The 20,855-nt window shown below is 43.4% G+C and overlaps 1 protein-coding gene across 10 annotated transcripts in view; it reads right to left on the reverse strand.

Annotated features, from left to right (window-relative positions):
• LOC117481649 (nuclear factor 1 X-type-like) overlaps window positions 1-20,855 on the reverse strand; it is a 104,869-nt gene that overhangs the window by 22,912 nt on the left and 61,102 nt on the right. For all 10 annotated transcript variants that reach the window (XM_034129428.1, XM_034129435.1, XM_034129431.1 and 7 more), the window contains 2 exons: window positions 582-644; window positions 122-196 (listed from right to left, as the gene is read on the reverse strand). In XM_034129428.1, coding sequence (XP_033985319.1) covers window positions 122-196; window positions 582-644 — 138 coding nt within the window. The remainder of the gene's footprint in view (window positions 1-121; window positions 197-581; window positions 645-20,855) is intronic.

The raw sequence follows: 20,855 nt of genomic DNA on the forward strand, positions 1-20,855 counted from the left end.
TTCCTTAAGTTTAAAAATATTATCAATATGGGTCTGTTTGGTTGCCGTTTCAAATTATACTGGGGATATTGTAATTGTTTTGCTGTCGCCTCTCTCTCTTTGCATCAGTTTTACTACTTACTCTGTGACACTCTGACCAGCTCTGCGACATTCCACACCCCTGAAGTGACGAAGCAGTCCTGGAAATTCAGGTGCCCTGAACAGAAAAGGTTGTGATCAGATCATCAAAAAGCATTAGGAGAAAAAAAACACTATATTACAAATTCACGGGATTGTGTTTCAAACAAAAAACCAAAATATTTGAAGAAAACCCTGAAAATCAGATCCCTTTGAGAGGGCGACCATCTGCAACTATGTTTGTGGATCAACATCTGTGCAAGTGTGTTTGCTAATTGGATCCATAATTGGAATATGTTAAGACTGATAAGCATGATGGAATCAATTCTAGTATGCTGATTTGACAGTGTTTGGCCATGGGTTTGTGTGTGTGTGTGTGTGTGTGTGTGTGTGTGTGTGTGTGTGTGTGTGTGTGTGTGTGTGTGTGTGTGTGTGTGTGCATGTGTGTGTGTGTGTGTGCCTACCATTGGGCGGTGGTTTGATGTCTGTGTCCCCTTGTTGGCTGGAGCTGTCTGATTGTCCGGATTCTGGACAGAAACACAGGGAGGGGAGAGCAAAGAAAGACAAAAGGTTAGGATCTGGTTTGTATGCTAAAAAAAAGAATCAAAAACATACTGGTAAGCGTACAATTATCCATGCTGCCAAGAGTGTGATATTTGAGATCTGAAAGGGAGTAAGAGGAACTTGCAGTATGTGACGATTATGGTATACATCTTGAGTGTGTGTGAATGTGTGAATTCACACTTTTTTGTGCGACAGTCTTGTATCTAAGAATGTTACCTTCTGTCTCCCTCTGTCCCTCCTCACTTGAGGTGCAATGATTTATAGTGTGCTGCTATGCCATTTAGTATCTCTCCACGCAATCATATTCCTTACCCTAATCCCATTTAATACCTTCTTGCTGGTAGGGATTTAGTCTGCGTAAACAGAGCACCTTGCACATACACACACACATGAACACACACCCACACAACTCTCTCGCTCAAGCTGTTTCTTTCTTTAATTTATGTTTCATACTTTAATACATGTTGCAATTCCTCCGTGGACACGCACACAAATACATAAACACACACAAAGTATTTGGAAAGGCCGACCATTCCAGTCTGAGTATGTTTTAAGTTGAGGCCAAACTTTTCCTCTTGGGATCAAATGACAGCAGAGCAACACAAATACAAGTACACATACGCATCTGCACCAACACACACCTGTTATGACTGGTTCACTTAAGCACCTACATGTGCAGACACAAACATGCCAAATCTTGGCAAAAAAAGAGCCCCAATTAGAATTGGAGGAGCTGCAGGCTGAAATAAGACAGTGCACGATAAGGTTTTGTAACATGAGAAAAGTTGGTCTAAAGAGAGCACATTCTTGTCCAGGCTGTGAGAAAGAAATGTCCTTTATATTTGTGATCACGTGTCTGAGTTGTTGGAAAAGACTGAACCCCATTTCCAAGACTGTTATGGTGTGGTATTGGCCATCCATTCAGGCCTAGCTGGGATGTAGCTAGCTAGCAAGCTAGCTAAAGGAGGTGTTTATCTGCAGGCTGTAGGTGATAACAGAGCACACACACTCCTGCCAGCAGCACTTGCCTTGCAGCCACACTAAGCCACAGATTACTGAGCAGAAACAATAACAGACCTGTCTCGCTGCCTACGAATCACTGCTTATCCACAGAGAGAGAGACAAGAGCGAGAATGAAAGAAAGACAGAAAGAAAGACCACATAAATGAAAGAGAGCTTCTTTTCCCCTCTCTTCACATGCAGAATCTCTCGCTCTTCACTGTCTCTCACTGGCTGGGTGTAATCCTGGCAGCCATCTTAGAGCTTGGCAGCCATCTTAGCATTGGCGGTAGCGCCACATTCCAGCTAACTGACGGCACTCACTCCAAACATACGAGGCTGCGCCCCCGACGCGCACGCACCCACACACTTTCAAACACACACACATACGTGGACAAACATTGAGGTACACACTCAAGAGTAAACATATATGATGGCCAAAAAAAGCTGTTGAAAAACACAACCTGACTTCACTGGACTTTTTGCCGTCGTGTAGTATTTCACCACAGGGCTTGACAATATTGTCAACACTCTATTTCTAACACCATACATGCATTGGCTAGATACACAGTCATCGTACTGTATGTACAGTATGCTTCATAGATAACTGATAGTCATACTGTATGCGTAAGTTGCAGGGTATGCTTTGCTGCCACAGACCCTTAACAAGACTTCAAGGGAACGTACTATCACAGATGGAGGTTCAAGGTACAAATACCACAAGTAAAGTCGCCAAAGAGACTTCATAAAGGCTGCTTGTATCATGTTTTATTACTCTATTAACATATCTACAATGGCTATGCTTCAAGACACTTTTAATATTCTGCACTTGTGAATGCATACTTGGGTCTGATTGCTTCTGTCTACTAACAAACCAATGCAGCGGACGATTATTTCATTTTAGTTTACTTTCAGTACTGTTACACAATCATTTTATGCAAGCCAATGGGATTAAGACGACATTGTGGCACTTGATACTCAGTTGTCTTTGTTTTGAATGTTCTGCAACATAAAGGGGACAGATCTTTGTTGACAGAACAAGTTCAGGCCTTCTTACATGAACAGATTGACACCATGGAGAAGCATGTAATTAACACCATGGAACCGCTTTTTACTGCTATCCTTACAGTACCATGATAGCTACCATACTACTTTGGAATCATATACTGTACTGTATGTCTTACTAAGTGACAGAGAACAATCGTTGTCCAATGTGGACATATCACGTTTTGGAAAATCCCAACACTTGGATATCCTGCCCTTCAAATTTCTTCTAGCGTATTGTTGGCCTGTCATGACCCCAACATGTTCTGCTTTTACAGAGGTGTGAAAAACCAAAGAATGAAAACTGAGGCTCCTGGTAGATAAGAGAGTGTCAGGCAGATATGTGCATTAGCAGTGACACTGATAGCTGTACTAAACGTCACCCTGAGGCCTCCACTGGTCAAACCACGTCAACTCTAAAAGCATGTAATACAGTAGGATTCAAGTTATTGGTTTACAGCACGACTCCTGTTTTTTTTTTTAAATCAGAGATACGTTTTCATCACTCTTGAAGATCTCAAGTCTCAAGACTGTAAAAGAAGATGACCTTACTAGATAATGGAGCTCCTTCCAGTTCTGCCTCCATTTCTCTGAACTAAGGCTCTTTAGCCAACTAACACTGTACTTACAACGTACTACTACATCATTTGTGAAAATCAGTACCGCTGTGGAGTCCAACAGAGCATCATGGAGCTGGTTGGGGAAGGCAGGAGGACAGAGAGAGAGGGAGGTAAGATGGAGGAGGTCTGGTCGCTGGTTATCACCGTTCTACCAGCTGCAGCCTACAACAGCAGCCTCAGCCCCCTTTCCCCCCCTCCCCAGTCTCCTAACCACACATCCAGCCCCTTATCTTCCCACCACAGCCCCCCAAAGCCCTCCCTTCAGCAACCCCAATCATATTCCTGCCGTCCCCGCTGGATGCCCCTCCACCTCCACCGCCGACTACCCCATCTCTAACCTCAAACCTTTCAGCCTACCCTGCAGCCCCATCACACTAGTGAATTAAAATACAACAAACAGATAAAAACACAATGTTTGACCTGATGATGTACATACATTCACAAGAAGCACATGTGCATACATCTGTGATTAACTCTTAATAACCAACTTAACAATTGCTGCAAAGAATCACCACTTCAACCATGAAAATGAAAAGCTTTGTTTCTTTGAGTCCTATTTGGCGTATATGTGGTTTACACTGGTTTTACCTTGTTTTACACAAAGCCACAGTAACACTTGACACTGGATTGCCAAAGATTGACTCATGCATTGTTCAGTATACGAGTCAATCTTAATTTAAGAGTTAGGGCAAAAATCTTGGCACAGCCATAAGCAGAAATTGTGTTTTTCAAAGCACCTAGGTAAAATATTATTCAAGTCTGATTTTGAGATTCAAACACAATTCACTAAATATACATTTTACCTAGCACTCAAAATCTGTGAAAAAAGTGCTAAACAATCTGCAAATGAGGGAGTGAATTCTGAGTTTTAAAGTAAATAAAAGACTTGCAAAGCTATGATTTTGCACAACTATATCTTGTTCTCTAATGTAGAGCCAAAGTAAATGAATGGCTGGAGGAGAGCGTAGGATCCAGTTACGCTGGAGTTGAAAAGATTGGGATCACTTTGGTAGGAGTTGGCAGACCAATCCTGCTGATAGATTAAAAAATGTAGCAAGGAACATGTTTGCTAACGCATTAGCCCTTTAGCACATGGTAAGTTGATACGTGAAGTCTTGCTGTGGTGAGTTTGAGTCTGCTTTACTAACTGTGGTAGTTCTTTGTGGCTGTAGCTTCATGACGGCTGCTGTCATTGGTTGATTACAGAATTTCCCTGCAGGCTCCAGGGCAAATCATCATGACCCTCACCATAATCAACGTAACCCGTCACCATGGCTTTGACATACTGTACAGTGCTGTACCCCCCACTGTGGTTGCTCTCTCCGACTCGTAATCTCTTTACATCTCTTTATCCGACACATATTTTCTGTGGCTTTCCTTTGCATCAGTTCAATCTGTGCTGCTTTCTCCTCATCAACATTTGTTGTGACACTTTCCACTTGTTTTCCTCAACAGACAGAACGTATCATTCACAAGCCCCACCACATCTTCTTTTACTCATTCTCTGCACTACTCTAATCGTTCCTTTGTGATTATTTGCTGGTCTCCAGGTTCCGAAACAGATGTTTTCCCTTGTCTATCAAACCCACTATCCATCCACTGGTTGTGGGTTAGTTTTTGGCCCTCTGACCTGTTAGACTGTGCTGTTGACCAACTGGTGACAGGGGTCAGACAGAGTTGCCAATCTGTCACTCCTCATGGCGAACAGACAGTCAGCAGAGCAAAGCAGTGACGTAAAGCTCAGCTGAAAAAAGAGCCCGGATTAAACACATTTAAACGCTCACTAAAAGCACCATGTTCCCTACAGTAACAAACGAAAATGCACACACTACATTTCACCCAGTGTTGAAATGTTTGAGCTGCTGATTACAAACATGGGATAAAACCAGAGTAAAAGTCAAGGTCAAAACTGAAAAGTGGCACACCACTGTTCGACAGATGCATAAACAGGTCTGGTAATTTGTGTGTCTGTGCAGTACAAGCATGCACACTCCTAACATAAACATACAAACCAACAAGTGAGCTGATGTAGCCACATGAAACCAGCGGGTGCCCATATGTGTGTGCATGTATGTGTGTAACTACATGTATATGCACAAGCTGTTAGTTCACAGAGATTTCCCTCCTTGTTGGAACAAATGTCAACTCGACTCTCCCCCTCTCCTCTCTTCTCCTCCCTAAAACACAGGATAACGCGGTACAGCCTCCCAATTGGGTTTCGCTTAAGAGGTTTATCGGTATGTTGCTAAACATTCTGACCTTTTTTTAATCCTTAATGCGCTTAAAATGTTCCAAACCCTCCTAATCCCCCTGGCTATCCCACACAGATGTTCACTCAGCTCTTTTATTGGACGTTATTTCATTATTTTTTAATTTATATATATATATATATATATTTTTCAGTTTAATTATTTCATTATTTAAGTGTGTGTCATATGAGGGTATATTTCTGTTTCAGTGTTAAGAAGTCTTTATCATTGCTACTGTTAAGTGTGTATATGTGTGTGTGTGATGCTTTTGTCCAAAACGTGTTAACCAGATCCCCATGTGGAGAACCAAAAATGTGATTGTGACCTTTTTTTAAATGTTTACTGTTTTGGAACTCTTAAGGAGTCATAACAACTATCAAAATGTTAGCAGAAGCTGACAAAATCTAGATTGACATTGGGTATAATTTATATAAAGAAAGACACATTTAGAACTATTAATGTGGCAATTAGTTAATGCACAAATGTTTGTATGTACGTATGGATGTACAAATCAATGTACGCACGTGTCTGTGTGTATTTGTGTTTGTGTCCCTGCATCACTGTGCCACTGTGCCAGGCAGGCTGTGTGTTGAGGTGGCAGAGTAGGGCTCTGTGAGTGTGCGTCTGTGTGTGTGTGTGTTTGTGTGTGTGTGTGGAGAGCAGGTGTGCCTGGCCGCCCTGCGCAGCTTGCTGCCCATCTGTGCTCCCGTCTGTGTGCCGCCTGCGCCCACGCTCTGCCAACAGCACCACACCACGGCAAGAAGACCCAGGAGAGAGGGATGCTGAGAGACGAGGGGAGGGATGGAAAGAAAAGCGAGAGATCGACGGGAGGAGGAGAGGAGAGGAGTGAGGGGGAAGGATGAAGGGAGGAGCAGTGAGAGGAGGGGAGAGGGGGATTACAAGCCTGGGAGCATGAGGATAGGAAAGGGAGCAAAAGAAAGTGGTAAAGGAGTGGAGGGGGCTTTGGGTCTACAGAGTATGCATGGACTCGCAGGGAATGGGTTTCGTGGGTGATAGAGTGGAGGTTCTTTTGGGGGGGGGGGGTTAGTGGCTGGCTAGATGCCCATACATACCCCCCTCCTTCATTATCCCCTTCATTCCTTCCCGTTGTTCCCCCCTCTCTTCATTCATCCTCTTATCCTCACCCCACCATCACCTCTTGGCTCCATCAGTGCAGATTACTGTGGACCTGTGTGACACTGCTACACACTGTTCTGTTAGCTTCCCATCGCTGGGTTTGGACCCTGCATTGGGATGAATGGGACTCCTAAAAAAGGGTTCCTCAATGTTCTTCCAGACACGTTTTTACAAAGATATTGGCTTTGTAAAGTCACCAGGGTATTCCCAAGCTGCTACAATGTAAGCTAGGCTAATTATTAGGTTGTAGACCCAGAGGTAGAATCCCCAAAACGGGGTAGATTATATTAAATTAGCCTACCCAATGGCCTATAAAAATCAATTTTAGGAAATACCAAGAGTGAGAGCATAAAAACCAAAGTTTACCAATTACACCATCTCCGGATCTTCATTACCATATGTGGTAAATGGCAAATTAAAGCAATTCCAAATGAGGGTTAAAGTAAACCAATGTATTCTACATATCAACAGTGAACTCTTTTAATTGTGGCATTTAAAGTAAACTGAAATGCTTACTCAGAGGGGTATAAAATGACAAATAAAGATGTACAGAATGTGTTAATCTCTGTTTTCTGTGTGCATACAAAAACGTAGGTTTTATTTTGTATTTTTGAAATGTCCTTTATTTAGCTAAAAACACTGAGTAGGGCAATGGTAGCGTCTGTGATGCAGGCAATCCTGTAAACTTCCCATTTGGTTACTGTGAGCCTTGCTATGCAAAGCGGTAACAGAGGCCCCCAATAGAATTCTGATTCATAATTAATATTTATAATCGAGTGTAAACGGACGCTGCGATTTGGAGTCATGCTGACAAGACTTGCTTTTGGACAGACGCTTAAAGTCCTGAAGGACCGCTAGGGCTCAAAGAGCAAAGATTCCACTTAAACAGACACAAGCAGACCAACAGCCGCACACACACAAACATGAGAACACACATTTATACAAATGTACTCGTGGCACAGAGAGAAATACTCAAGGCTCTGATATGAAGAGTGCCTGACTTAGTTGATTACATTTGGATAGCCTGGAAAATTAACCTAAAAAGTAACATGAGATTAGTTATAAAAAAGAAAAAGGTGAATGCTGAATTAATGTGCAAGCAAGTGTATAAATGTTATTTTTACTGTATTAGTGTGAGCATTTTGCTAAGCTGCTTCATTAGCAGGGGCTTGAGTGTTCTGCATTTGTGTGTGTGTGCGTGTGTGTGTGTGTGTGTGTGTGTGTGTGTGTGTGTGTATGTGTGTATGTGTGTGTGTGTGTGTGTGTGTGTGTGTGTGTGTGTGTGTGTGTGTGTGTGTGTGTGTGTGTGTGTGTGTGTGTGTATGCGTCTGATGCCGGGGGCCCCCAGCACGGTTCACAACCCAGCCTAACAGAGTGTGAACGTCCCCCCGCTGAGCTGATACTGATATAACTGTCCTGTAAGTGGTGTTGACACCAGCATTATTACCCTGTCAACCTCCATCTCTACTCAGCTTAAAGGCGTCAACCGGGGGCCCGAGCGTGTTAAGGACCACTGTCTCTACATAGCTCTGCTCCAGCCCAAATAAATACAGCTGCACAAAGGCCGGAAGGGGAAAGAGAAGGGGAACACTAGGGAGGTGGAAGGAAGGAGGAGAAAGGGAGGGGGGCTACACTTACTTTCGCCACTACCTACACAACTCTTTCAAGATAGAAACATCAGAGACCCAAACACACACGGAGAGGGTGGCTGCAGTAGGAGGTTATCACCACCAGGTGGCATTTTCCTGGCAGATAGAGAGCATGGTGAAATGCAAATAAAGCAACAAGGCCTTGGGCCAGGCTTCTCAGCTAGCTCAGACTTCACTCTGTAGACTGCAGAGAGAAGCAGGCCAGCAACGGAGAGAAAGGGAGACAAAGAGATGAAAAGGGAGAGACATGTGAAGTGAATAAAATCAAAGTGAAATATGGAGCCGTGAATATTATTGAGATGTGAGTAGGAGCTTATCCCTTCTGCATTTTGCCCTTAGATAGCAAGATCCAACGCATACCGTGCACGCTATCGCGTTCAAATAAAGTGTTTCAAATCAAACTGCCTCACAGCTTTAGACCCAGGAGCTGAGCGCCGTTAGACAAAAAGATAAAAGAGATGCAGAGACAGAAAGATCTTGGGGAATCTGGATTTGCAAGAGAACAGATCATGGTCAGAAACTGAAAACAAAACACATAGCATTGTGACAGGATGCATATTTGCGGCAGAAGAGAATAGCAATAAAAGAACGAGAGAACTTTGCAAAAAGAAAGCAGGGAGAAAGTAAATTACAAGGGAGACTGGGAGAATGTACTGTATAGGGTTCAGCAGAATATGAAATAAGCAGTGACAAAACTGTACAGCATTGTTTTACTTTGGGTTAAGAGAACTGGAGTTAAAGCACAGTCTGGAGCACTTTGCAAAAATAAATGTCACAGAGAAAGTATGGCGCAGAGCTGAATATAGAGCTGCGGAGCGAGGGAAGGCCTGTGTTGAGACTTGGATTTATCCGCCCTGAGTCCCTCTTCCTGCTGGCCCAGATACACACTGTGGGTCTTTGTGCTGAGGCTGTTACACACACTTCCTGTCTGGCCAGCAGAGGGGTGCTTTAAGGTAAGCCTCTCCCATGTTCTAGCACTTGAACTGTCTTTTTCTCCATTTTCCTGTCTTCCTGTGTTATATTTCATATTTCTCTTTATCTGTTGACCACCTGCTTTCTGCCCACACTCTTCCCTATTTAACATTAGTGTTATTTATCAAATAGCCTCCTACACTAGTTCTCTTTTCCTCACGTGTATCACCCAAGCTCTTTGTCTTTCTTTTTGAGACACATAAAAGAAAGTGAATTACACTAATAGAAGGCTGGTGCACTTGCACAGCCAAGGACACGTTGATAAGAGTGAGAAAACATCCTCAACACACACACACACACACACACACACACACACACACACACACACACACACACACACACACACACACACACACACACACACACACACACACACACACACACACACACACACACACACACACACACACACACACACACACACACACACACACACACACACACACACACACACACACACACTCACAAAGTGATACTAAGCAAGGTTGCCAACTCCTCCAAAAGCACCACTGAGATAACAGTGATAACAAACGTTGTTCCTGCAGCCAAGTCTTTTTCTCCCGAGGAACACTTCAATGAAAATTCAGAGCAAATGTGCCACTTTATGCACATAACAATACGTCAATAAGTCAGCTGGGTGAATGTGCTGCACTGGAAAGCAAGAGACCCAATTACAGAGGATCTGTTCTTTGCTCATGAGAAATGCAATTATGAAAGTAAAGACAGAACCAATCTTTTTGAATGCATTTGAAAATAATGATTGTTCTTTTGGGAATGCATAAAAGCCATAATCTAAATGATATTCTTTCTGGAATTTCTTTTTTTTAATATAATATGAATTAACTTATACATTCAAACAATTGCCACAGTGTTATTACACAGTGCATCATGCTGTTATATACAGTAGGTAGACACAGTTGCTCCCTTCTGGGTTGTTCACATACAGTCAACACTCAGTGGGCCGGACACTGACACAATATGTGTCTCACTGGGAAGTAGGAACAATCCAAGTGACTCAATCCTGTCAATCTGTGCCAAGAGGACAGAGGGAGGGTGGGAGGCAGAATGTAAGAGCGCTTTGTGAGGTGGGTGGGGGGGGGAATCAAAAGAAAAGGAGTAGCAGGGATGCTAGCAGGAGAGGAGGAAAAGAGCTGTTGGCAAGTAGAGGAGAAAAGTGAAAACAGTGCATGACATAAAGGCGATGTATATAATACTGTATATATACATGGAGGAAAACTCCAGGAGAGCAAACATGATCAAAGAGGTCACGCTGTCACGTTGACAATACACACACACACCCACCCACAGAAGAGCGGAAGGATATGGAGCTAGAGCTGCCAAGCGGTGGTCAACTTTGACCCTTTGGCACTGTAGCTGGAGATGATGCCAGCCAGACAGCTCAACGCAGGAAGTAGAGCAAACAGTGTGTTTGAATGTGTGTGTGTGTGTGTGCGTGTGTGTGTGTGTGTGTGCGTGTGTGCGCGTGTGTGTGTGTGTGTGTGTGTGTGTGTGTGTGTGTGTGTGTGTGTGTGTGTGTGTGTGTGTGTGTGTGTGTGTACACAGGGGTGTGGACACACATTAGCCAATCACAGGCATCAAGTCAGATCGTATGAGCCAATGAAAGCAACATTTGACAAGGTTGACGTTCGCCCATTTTATGCCATGTCAATATGTGTTCGTGTTAGCGGTTGTGTGCATTTGGACCAGTGCGTTCGTGTGTATGGAGAGTGTTGCTACGCAGACTGAGGATTAAAGACCATGTAGGAAGATTGTGGGAGGGCGGAGGAAGAGAGGAAGCAGAGGAGAGGACTTGGCAGGAAAATGGAGACAGTGAACTTGTGCCCTGAAGTGCAAGGTCTCAGGAGCTAAACTGCCATATTATCAAGTCTGGCTCATGGTGCACACACTTCAAACACACAATATACTGCACGTACAGTATGGTGCTCAAAAAGACGAGCCATGTTGTAAACACACTTTCACATATGCACACACACTCTTGAGTGACTCTTTGTCTATTGTACGGCCTGGGGAGGGCAGATGGAGAGAGTGAAGAGGGGCAAAGGGTGAGGTCATGTGAGGGAGCTGGAGCCAGGCGCGACGGCCAGCCTGAAGTCAACCCAGTGTCAGAACAGCCAATGGGTGACCCTGTGAGGATGGGCTTGTGTCTTTTTTGGATGTGATCTTTCATGAAGCATTGTGTCATAGACTCAGATAAAAAAAGTTATGAAACCGGGCTTTGGGGCTGTGGCCAAATATATAAACAGCTGGGTGGCGGATTCTCAGCAAATTATTCAACAAGGAAATTCCTCCTTACTGCATCACCCAAACACAGGTGAGCCTATAAAAAACATTAAAAGACGATAAAACATTTATAGAAAATAATCAATCAAAATGGATGTGTGCGTGTATGGAATGAATATTAATCTTTGAAACGCTTACACACAAGTATGAACATGTTCAACGTACCGACACATGCTGAGCTGTAATAGAGTAAAGGATTTCTGCTTTAGGAAGAGACAGATGGCTAAAGATCCAACATACATAAGAAAAGTCACTCTACAGGAAGTAGTAAAAAAACAATGCACAGAGAATGTCAACAAGCTAATCCAACAAAAGGCCATAGTGGTAACCCTCGCAGCTAGAAAAGCTCCAAACAGCTTGGAGTCCAGACAAAAAAAGTGATGGCACCAACACAGACAAGTAGATAAACCAATCAGGATGTAGATGTGAAGTAAAGCAGACCACCATCTGGTGGTATAGGCGCTCCCTGGGAAGCCGCATCGCTGCCACCTAGGGTCAATTCAAGTGTGTGTTTGAAAGAAAGAAAAGGATTTGGGGAGTGAGAGGGAAAACAAAGGATTTAAGTATACATATGGTGTGTGTTTATGATCAGTAAATGTATATGTACATATATCCTGACTCTCTGCGCTCAGAAAAGAGCACTCAGTCTGGGCAGAGGACCTGTGGGTGACACTAAGGCCAGACAACAGAGGCCCACAGTCATTTAGTGTTTGGATCACAGACAAAGCATGTGTGTACCAACAGAGCACAAGTCACTAACACACCACACACTGAACATTTGTATGTGTGTGCAAGTTTTTCTCCTTGTTTTGACTGCCCTATAACCAGCAATTTCCATAATTAGTTTTCCTTCCTATTTCTCTTGTTGTCTATCTTCACCTCATTCGTTCTATGCAGAGACCAGATTCATCTATTGATTAATCTTACTGTGTCTTAGCGTTTGTGTGAGTCTTTATATAAAGATCGCAACCCCCCCCCCCCCCCCCCACCACCACCACCACCACCACCACCACCACCACCACCACGTTGCAGCGCTTAGCCTGTAAGCCCAACCCGCTTAATGTCTCCACACTAATTCAAATTCTAATCTAATTCACCTCCTTACCAAAATCACCCTACGCATCATCCCTGTGCGACCACAGCTAAGCTACTCAAATAAACACACACACACACACACACACACACACACACACACACACACACACACACACACCCACACACACACACACACACACACACCCACACACACACACACACACACACACACACACACACACACACACACACACACACACACACACACACACACACACACACCCACACACACACACACACACACACACACACACACACACACACACACACAACTGGACCATGGTATTTGAATGTGCTATAGTTAATCCATATTAATAGTGCTTTACTTTAGCCTACGACCCTAATCAATCAAATTCAGTGAAAGCCTGCATCCAAAGCCTGCCAAAATATACAGGCAGAGCATTCATACAAGCATACCTCATATTCATTTTGGATACTGACTACGGGCACAGGAACATAAACCAAACATTAACATGGTTATTATTCTCCTCAAATGAGCAGAATTCTTCAATCAGACATGATGATTTAGATCCACTGCAGAGCTATAACATGGGATGCATGCGTGTGTATGCTGGGGCAGAGGTTGAGTGTGAGCAGACCTGATCTGCTGTAATCTAACCAGTGATGTAATGCCTGGTGCAGCCACCATAATATGTTACATAACCTTATAACAGGTTTATGCACCCTGAGGTTCACAGGGTGCATATGAAGTATGAATGGCTGCTTTGTCAGGAACAGATATATATACAGATCAACATAAAAGGCATTTAAGTAATAAGCTCAAATCAAGGCATCAGTGATTATAACGTGAAGCCACTGAAGAATTCCCATTAAGCACTGGTGAATATTTAAATAATTAAAAAATCAAGGCCCTGAAATCAATCCAGGGTATTTTCAAAAAGGGTCCAGAGTCATCCTGAAGCTAAATTCTGAGGAGGACCTGTTTTAAAAAGCAAGATTTACTCAATTCAAGCAACAGAGCCACAACACTGACTGTACACAAATGGCTAACATTCAGCCCCCAAAATGGCTGTAGTCAAATCAGTATTAACATACCCACTGACTCACAGCGTACCTCCTCGGCCCCCCAACTGTTCTTAGCTCAGAGGGGAAAGCTTTTGATTTGGTTGTGACTGGCAGCTCATGTAAACACTGCATCAGCCAGTGAGCGATAGTAGAGACCGGGAGAGAGTTGAACGCCTGCCAAAAGCTGCAAAGCCAAGTTTGGCCATATAGCACGCTGTGTGTGTGTGTGTGTGTGTGTATGTGTGTGTGCATGTGTGCATGTGTGGTGAAAAGAGGGGTTGTATGTGCAGGCATGAGTGTGTACATACAGTATGCGAGCACATGTGTGTTTGTGTTTAACCCATTTACGTAACAGACGGGGTCCCTGGGTTCAAGCAAATTTAAAGACTGAGCAAGCGAGCAAGAAAGGCAGAGAGAGAAAAAAGGAGAGGAAGGAGCTATACGAGGAGGGTGAAAGAGGGGGGCAGGCTAGCAAGTTCTGCCAAAATAAAAAAAAGGAGGGATGAGGTGGGTCGAGAATTGTAAAGAAAGACAGCAAGCAAGCAGGAAGGAAAATGTAAGAGTCTAAACTTCAGGGAGAGAAGAAAACGGAAAGAGAAAGAAAACCCCCTTTTTTCAACTGCTTCCCTCGTTTCTAAGCACATGGCTTTGTTCAAAAGTGGAGGCACAAAGCAACAGACACCTGACAAAGGGATTTTGATGGAGGAAGTTAGACGAGGCAGAGGCTGAGACACAGGGCTGCTTGGACAACACTCAGAAAAGTGATTAGGACACTAAGATGTTGCCCTTGACCGAGAGGAGGGGAGAGAGTCAGACACAGAAGAGTGTGAGAAAGGAGAATAGAAAGGCCGGGAACCAGGGACAGAAAAGGGAGTAAAGAGACAAAAAACCATGAAAGTGAGAGAGAGAGGAGATGGAAAAAGGGTGGAAGAGGGAGAGAAAGAGAGAAGCATGAAGGCTTGTTTCTGGTGGGACTCCAAGAGCCAGCATCTGTTTGGCTGGGGCTCAGAAAAGTCTAGTGTTTCACCCTGCAGCGCCCGGGGGAATGCTATTCCAGGCTGCATGGGCTTCTATGAAAAACAGCTTTATGTGGAAAAGGGGATATGGAGGGAACCGGGGAAAGAGAGGCAACAAGGGAAGGAAGGACAGCAGGAGTGAGAGGAATGAGGGAAGGGAGAAGGAAAGGGAGGGAGAAAAAGAAGAGGAGAAGAACATACAGGGAAGCGATGAAATTATTGAGCAGAATGAGCCAGATGAATGACAAAGTGCATGGCCTTATTAGGCGTGTAGAAAATGGCAAAATAAGAGAAAAGACAGACAGAGAGAGAGAGCACAGGAAACATGAGGGCTATGTGATCATTTGACCTGCTCATAATATTTATTCAAAACTAAAAAAGGACCAGGGAACCATGCAAAATACACACAGGATTTGTGTCCCTCCTCTACATCTGGGCTAGGCCAGCTGTGTTGTGGCTCCCAGCCCCGGGCCTCCTCACCTGTCAGTCAGACGGCAGAAGCCCCCCCAGGGACAACAAACAGCTGGCAGACAGGTGCCGATGCTGTCCACCTCCCTGTGTGTGTGTGTGTGTGTGTGTGTGTGTGTGTGTGTGTGTGTGTGTGTGTGTGTGTGTGTGTGTGTGTGTGTGTGTGTGTGTGTGCGTGTGTGTGCGTGTGTGTGCGTGTGTGTGTGTGTGTGTGTGTGTGTCTGTATGTAGATGCACAGTGTATACATACAGTATGGACAGGCCCAAACAAACATCTAAAGTGGATTATTCTTCAAACGAGTGACATAGAGGCAGTCATTCAGTATCTGGTTGCCAAAGCCAAACTCCTACTGCTCAACAGCAAGGCAAGATATGGTGTGTGTGTGTGTGTGTGTGTGTGTGTGTGTGTGTGTGTGTGTGTGTGTGTGTGTGTGTGTGTGTGTGTGTGTGTGTGTGTGTGTGTGTGTGTGTGTGTGTGTGTGTGTGTGTGTGTGTGTGTGAGAGAGGAGGGGAGGTTATGGTATAAAAGTGGGGCTCTGAGCTTAATCAAAAGCAGAGGCACTTTCCCTGGAAAAACAATGAGGGAAAGCAAAGTTTACATGAGCTAACTGACAGAGAGGGAGGGAGGAGAGAGGGATGGACGAGTGAGGGAAGTTGGAAGGCAAGAAAATAAACATACTGGGGAGTTAGAGCATGGAGATAGATGGAGTAAATGAGAGAGGGAATGGTGCCTCAATGTGACGGAATAATACAATGAAAATCTGTTTTTCATTTCTTGATATCACCATTTCTCCGTCTCCAACCCCGTCTTGCTGTTTTCCGTGTTTTTTCTTTTCCTCCTGCCTTCATTATACATTTCCGAGATACTGTATTTCGTGATACGAGTCTTAACATTTCATCACATCATTCGTATGTTAATTTCAGTTTAATTCTACAGTGGAACAACTCGCTCTCTATCTAACTCCCTCTAGATCCCACTGGAACACATAAGCCTGTACTATCAGCTTTGGGGGGGATTTCAGTCATTTTAAGGCATTGCACTTGTCCAGCCTGGATTGATGTTGAGCAAAGCTTCTTCATAAACCACCAAACCCAAACATAAATCTGCTGAGGGTTAGCTGAGGACAGAGCAGACAGACAAAAAGAGGGACAGACAGACAGATAGACGAGAGACAGAGGGATGGTTACGGGAAGGTGTGAGATGACCACAGGCCTTGAACGTCTCGTGACTGAAATGAATGTGGAAACGTTTCAGATTGATGCCAGCAGTTTTTTTTTTCTGGATGCGGTGTTGGGGTTTTGCTGTGAGCAGGGTGGGCTGGTGTCAAACTTTTACCAGCAGTTACGTTTGGAAATAATGTCTATCACCTTGTTTATCCACCAGTTAAGCTGAGGATTTAAGTATATGTACTCGATGCACCAAGTTAGATCAAGACAAACGGTTACACAGCTACAGTATATCAAGGCCAAACAGACAATATGCTATAGGATCGTGGATCTTTTATTTCTTTTTGACAAATATAGAACGTCACAAGGCACTTCACCTTCTGATCCACACATTAATCACCAGTGCAAGACTGCGGTTGTACTGGACAGCTCACAGGTGTGTTACATGCATACACCCCTATTTCATTGCCTTAAATCAAAACACATTATCAGTCATCCTGCCTGGATGAGTATAAAGAATGAAGATAGCATTTTGCATCCCCTCAAAGGGCCATGCTATCTCTAACAAACACATCATTACTCTTCTCCATTCACCTCTTTCTGTGTTTGAAGTGTCTCCCATAGACGAGGCTTTTTCTAGAAAGCTGTAAATATCCCAGCTAAGTGACTGCTTTGAGCTTAGATGTGCATTAGCGTTATCTTTAGTTGTGCAGCTCTCCTGACGATTTATACCAAGGACCTTCATGGTGAGTAAAGAGGAGACGATGGCAGATGACGATAAACAAAATACTTTACAAAAGCCCACAGCTGTGGTAAGAGACTGAACTAACAGTATTCAACATTGTATGTATATTTATCCGTCAAGTAAAGGATGAAACCCTTCACAGACAAGGCTGATACATTTATTACTTTTTAGTCTTGATTTATTTCGGCCCTGCTGTGTTTTCTTACGTTTATTCCTATGGCAGGATCATTTTGTACCAGGTTAGAATAAACCTACATCATCTAATATTCTATACCCATATCATATTTGGTTATGTCTGGTATATTTTGTTATCATATTGTCACAAAATATTCAAAACATTTGAGCAAAGAACTGTCGAAAGATGTAAATCCCAGCCAAGTCGTTTTCATTTTGTGTATTGTAGATGGTGTTAATAATGTATTTCTTCTATAGTTAATTTTTCACTGTAAAAAGATGAGACTAATATTTGATGTTGGGTTTCAAGGTTAAGGATTGCATGTTTTCTTACAGGTAAAATTGTGTTTATAACACATATAATTAGTAAACTCTTACAAAACGTACTAAATAAACTCAAAGTAGTATGGATATGAACATAAACATCAATGTAATCTCTTTAAAAAAAATGCCTTTAACAGTCATAAGGATACAATAACATTATGTTAACTAGCTAAAAAGTGTGATTAGTTCATCATGAAAGTACAGTATATCAGTGCATTTAAAAAACCCAGTCATCTGGCACTTCTTTTAAAGTAATCAACACCTGATGAAAGAGAGCTGATGAAATGAAACAAATGTCTACTGACATGTTTATAGGAAATTCATCCTTCCATGAAGGAATGAATGTCCTTTTAATCTCCTGGCTTTTTCTCACTGGTACCACTTTTCCCCCTTACCAGAATCCTGTCTAAAACAGTAACTCTGCTTCATGATTGTTAGCGGCTTGCAGTGTGAAATAATGTATCATCGGGAGGTTTAAAATCCTGAACCTATTTATTAAGTGTGTGCGCTAACTGTCCTGATAACGCCTGTACACGTGTTACTGTACGATGTGGCTCTCTTCTGTCTTTGTGCAAACTTTATTGTTCAGCCCTGATACCAATGATTTCATGGACACATTACTGTATGGAGAGACTTTTTCACACACCTATATATACACAGTGGATTGCACTTGAGCTCAATGATAAAACATATGTGTTTGGAAAATCTGCAAATAAAGAATATGCATCAGAGGGAAGTCAGACACACAAAGACAAACACACACACACACACACACACACTCAGAGAGCCATATGGGCCATAGCATAAGCGAGTTGGCTGTTTTAATGAGTGCTGTTGAATGCATGTTTACTGCTACATTGAAACCGTCTGCACTCAACACTTTCTCTCTCTGTTCTGTGATGAGACAGCCATATGATTTCACTTATCCACGGCCTTGGTCTGAGAGCCTCCAGGATGGGGATAGTGACGAACTAATAATCCCCCTTTCCTGCAATTACCCCCCCCCCCCTCCCTCCATCACTCTCTCTCTCTCAATTCTTCTCTTTCCCTCTCAATCACGGCTCAGCTTTGTCTGTTCCTTCCCTTCTCACTCAATTTCTCTTTATTTATGTTTCACAAGTTAACCTTTCCCTATCTCCCCCTACAAGCCTGTTTCTCTCCATTCCTTCTTTCCACAATATGCAAACATGTATGATTACACCTCATTTGTGATAGCAATACTCTTTATCCTTTGTATATATTTCTCTTTGTTTATATCAAACCTGCTCACGCTTTCTCTTGCAGCTTATAGAGGAAATGCTAGCCCACAAAAGGAATGAGAATTCAGTCTGTGCATCCCGTGGTTTACATAGATAGGTTACTAAATTCCACATCCTGTTACACAATCACCCAGATGTGTCCTGTATTGGACTGTGTTTAGCTCCAGAGAGACTGCTCATTCTTTACACTGCCAATAATCAAACTCTAATGTATCTCAATGAGAAAAAGTCTTAATATAAAGGTTGTGACTGTGGCTTGCTATGACTGGTTATAACTGGTTTCAATATTACCATAAAGTTAGAGTAGAGGACTGTATGAAGTCAACAACATGCTGATGTATTGTGACAGACAGCGTCGTTAACAGAGGTGGTGATGTAATCCACTTGGGGTCTTTGTGGCTAAACTACTGACGCCCTCGCTGATTGTCTCTCTCATGGGAGACAGCAAGAGAGACGGGAAGCAGGAGGGAGGTATGGTCAACACCGGAGTACTTTGGAGTACTGTGTTCGTGATCACTCTGACGTTGGGTTCATGCGCATTAGTGTTCACTCCCTTACACTCTAATCAATGTGCGTGATCAATAAGTCTGTGTCGGACAGTTTTAGCTCAGGCTGGCTGATGTTCAATACTCAGAAATCATACAGCTCAGCCTGGGGCGTAAGGCCCTGTAAGGCCGCGTTATTAGCTCCAACAGCCGCAGATCCTCCTGCTTTGGCTTCTTAACAGCTGATAATGATTATATGAGCTTATTGACAAGCTAATGGTGAATCAGGGCTACCAGGGATTGTTTAGCAAGGATTACTGAGGGAAGTATTGGGGATAAAGGGAACATTATGGCTATGGTGGTGCTGATGTTGAGGCCAAGCTGATCATCACTGGGATAGAAAGAGCAAAGAGATTTACACTGCAGGATGGAGGCAAAAGCAGAACAGAGCGCACAGTTCAAATGTCTCGTGCTGCTTCAATATCTCTGCAGAACACTTTGCGATGTTGGTGCCGGTCTATTCCTGCAGTAAGGACTATTCGTTTCATGACTACTTTCAATTCTGTCTGACTTTGAATTTGTTCTGCCTGTTGACATTCTTGAGTTTGCCCATGTGAAAGTCACAAAGCTAATTTTCTCAGTTAAATAGTGGACTGAGTGACAACTCAAAGTGGAAGAAAGCGGCGTGAAGCAGGCGGAGCTGAGACGCCTAGCTGATCAAACACAAGGTGGAGTGACTCGCTCAGATTAACTCTCCTCTGGCTTTTCAAACAACACTGACAGATGCATACCCCTCCGCACTCTCGTTTGTCAGAGATCTATTCCTGCACTTAAAGCACACTCTCCCCCATACACACACACACCCATGCACATACTTATACGCACACTCAAACGGCTTACGCTACCTTTGTCACCTCCCACACACTGGTTATCTCCAAGGACACAAAACCCACAAGATCCCCTACCCAATTTCCACGCATGCAGCCTAAATGGAGCTGTAAGCAGGCATTAAGCCTGACGGGGAGAAAGGGAACAGGAAAAAAATACCAATGCTGGAGAAAAGGAGGAGGAGATGGATGGAGGGAGGTAGTGAGAGAGGGAGGGGAAGGAGGGGAGAAACAGGAGGTGGATTTCTATTTAACACTGACTTTCATCTCCGCTTTACAACATACTTAGGCAGGGTTTTTTGGGAAAGGTAGGCGCTTTCTGCTTTTTGTGCACACACAAATGCTCCCCCTCCTCACCCAGACAGAGAAAGACACAATGAACGCTCTGTACTTTTAATACCAGGGACACACACACACACACACAAAAAGCACTGCAATCCCTGCCAGACTTAAGAAAGTCTTGGTAGGTAGCCAAGGTATCTGAAATAATACTCTACAGCTCACAATACTTAATGTAACTTTTTTCTTTTTTTAAAATGAGAGATTAGAGGTGATCT

The sequence above is a fragment of the Trematomus bernacchii genome, unplaced genomic scaffold, assembly GCF_902827165.1.
Source record: "Trematomus bernacchii unplaced genomic scaffold, fTreBer1.1, whole genome shotgun sequence".
NCBI classification, from domain to species: Eukaryota; Metazoa; Chordata; class Actinopteri; order Perciformes; family Nototheniidae; genus Trematomus; species Trematomus bernacchii.